This window comes from Myotis lucifugus, unplaced genomic scaffold (assembly GCF_000147115.1).
Source record: "Myotis lucifugus unplaced genomic scaffold, Myoluc2.0 scaffold_190, whole genome shotgun sequence".
In the NCBI taxonomy this organism is placed as follows: Eukaryota; Metazoa; Chordata; class Mammalia; order Chiroptera; family Vespertilionidae; genus Myotis; species Myotis lucifugus.
This window is the reverse complement of record NW_005871238.1, coordinates 1,177,989-1,179,814: the sequence shown is the minus strand read 5'-3', so window position 1 is coordinate 1,179,814 and position 1,826 is coordinate 1,177,989. Positions and strand designations below refer to the sequence as shown.

Sequence of the window (1,826 nt, the reverse complement as noted above, 5' to 3'; positions counted from 1 at the left end):
CATGCAACTGTAATCCAGGAGAAAATGCTTTTAAAATTTAACTATCCATTTTCTATCTCTTTAGCCTCAGTTTTCCCCTAACACCTCTGTTCTCACTCATCAGGAAATCTGTTCTAAACTAAGCCAGTTATCCTTCCTTCTACCTTATCACAACTCTGTGCATTCTTTTTTACTGTTAGGCAAAAATCTGCATACATGGAATTGCTTCCTGATTGTGTTTTTCTATCTTTACCTGTTAGTGAGCAGTAGTCTCCATTTCCCTGGCATCCATCCAGGAGCAGGTTCTTATTATCTACTCCTCCTAGCGTTCTCCTGCTCAAAGCATTGGGCGCGGATGTATTCTGACTGATTGACCTAAGTCTCCAGCTTTCAGACGTGGAATTTACCAATGAAGAGAGAGAACTACACAGTGGTGAGTGAATTTTTTTTCCAGGGATTTTCCAGCTTTCATGAACACAAGCTTATTCTATTTGCAATATTTCTCACCTTGTATATTTTAACCCTGGCTGGCAATATCATCATTGTGACAATTATCAGTACTGATCGCCACCTTCACACCCCCATGTACTTCTTTCTTAGTATGCTTTCAACTTCAGAAACTATGTACACATTGGTCATTGTACCACAAATGCTCTCCAGCCTCATAGGACAAAGCCACGCCATCTCCTTGGCTGGCTGTGCCACCCAGATGTTCTTTTTTATCACTTTGGCCATCAACAACTGCTTTCTACTCACTGCAATGGGGTATGACCGCTATGTCGCCATCTGCAAACCTTTGAGGTACACAGTCATCATGAACAAGAAAGTGTGTGCCCAGCTGGTTTGGGGGGCCTGCAGCATTGGCCTGCTTGTGGCCATCATTCAGACTCCCTCTGTGTTCAGTCAGCCCTTTTGTGGTAAAGAGGTGGCCCATTATTTCTGTGACATCCGCCCAGTTATGAAACTCTCCTGTGCTGACAACAATCTACATGACATAATCACTTTTATCATCAGCTCCCTTGTCATTGTGTTGCCCATGGGTTTGGTCTTCATCTCCTACATCCTGATCATCTCCACCATCCTCAAGATTGCCTCAAGTGAGGGCCAAAAGAAGGCTTTTGCAACATGTGCCTCTCACCTCATCGTGGTCATTGTCCACTATGGCTGTGCCTCCATTGCCTACCTCAAGCCTGAGTCGGAGAACACCAAAGATCAGGATCAGCTGATCTCAGTGACCTACACCATTTTTACTCCTCTCCTTAACCCTGTGGTATATACTCTGAGAAACAAGGAGGTCAAGAATGCCCTTCACCGTGCTTTCAGCAGAAAACCTCTTGTCTAGGATCTTAGGTAGTTTGTCATATAACCTATCATACTCTGGGTATGTTTGCAATCTGAAAAAAAAGATCTTATTTTAATTTTTGTATGTACCTATCCAGTTTTCCCATCACCATTTGTTGAAAAGACTGTGTTTACCCAATTGTATATTCTTGCATCCTTTGTCACAGATTAATTGGCCATATAGGTATGTGGTGTTTTTTCTTTTGGGCTCTCTATTCTGTTCCATTGATCGATGTGTTTGTTTTCAGTGCCAGGATGTTTTGATTACTATGGCCTTTTAGCATAATTTGAAATCAGGTAATTTCACACCTCCAATTTTGTTCTTCTTTCTCAATATTGCTTTGCTATGCAAGGTCTTTTGTGGTTCCATGTAAAATTTAAGATTATTTGTTCTAGTTCTATGAAAAATTCCATAGGTATTTTGATAGAGATTGCATTGAATCTATAGATTGCTTTGGGTAATATGGATATTTTAATGAGGTTAATTCTTTTTATCTGTGGGCATG

The 1,826-nt window shown here is 41.0% G+C and overlaps 1 protein-coding gene across 1 annotated transcript; it reads left to right on the top strand.

The window, feature by feature from the left end:
* The first annotated feature begins 388 nt into the window (after positions 1-388).
* Positions 389-1,321, top strand: LOC102426628 (olfactory receptor 10J1-like). Its single transcript, XM_006096936.1, has one exon. It carries the CDS (start codon positions 389-391, stop codon positions 1,319-1,321), a length of 933 nt encoding a protein of 310 aa, XP_006096998.1.
* Positions 1,322-1,826: the final 505 nt, after the last annotated feature.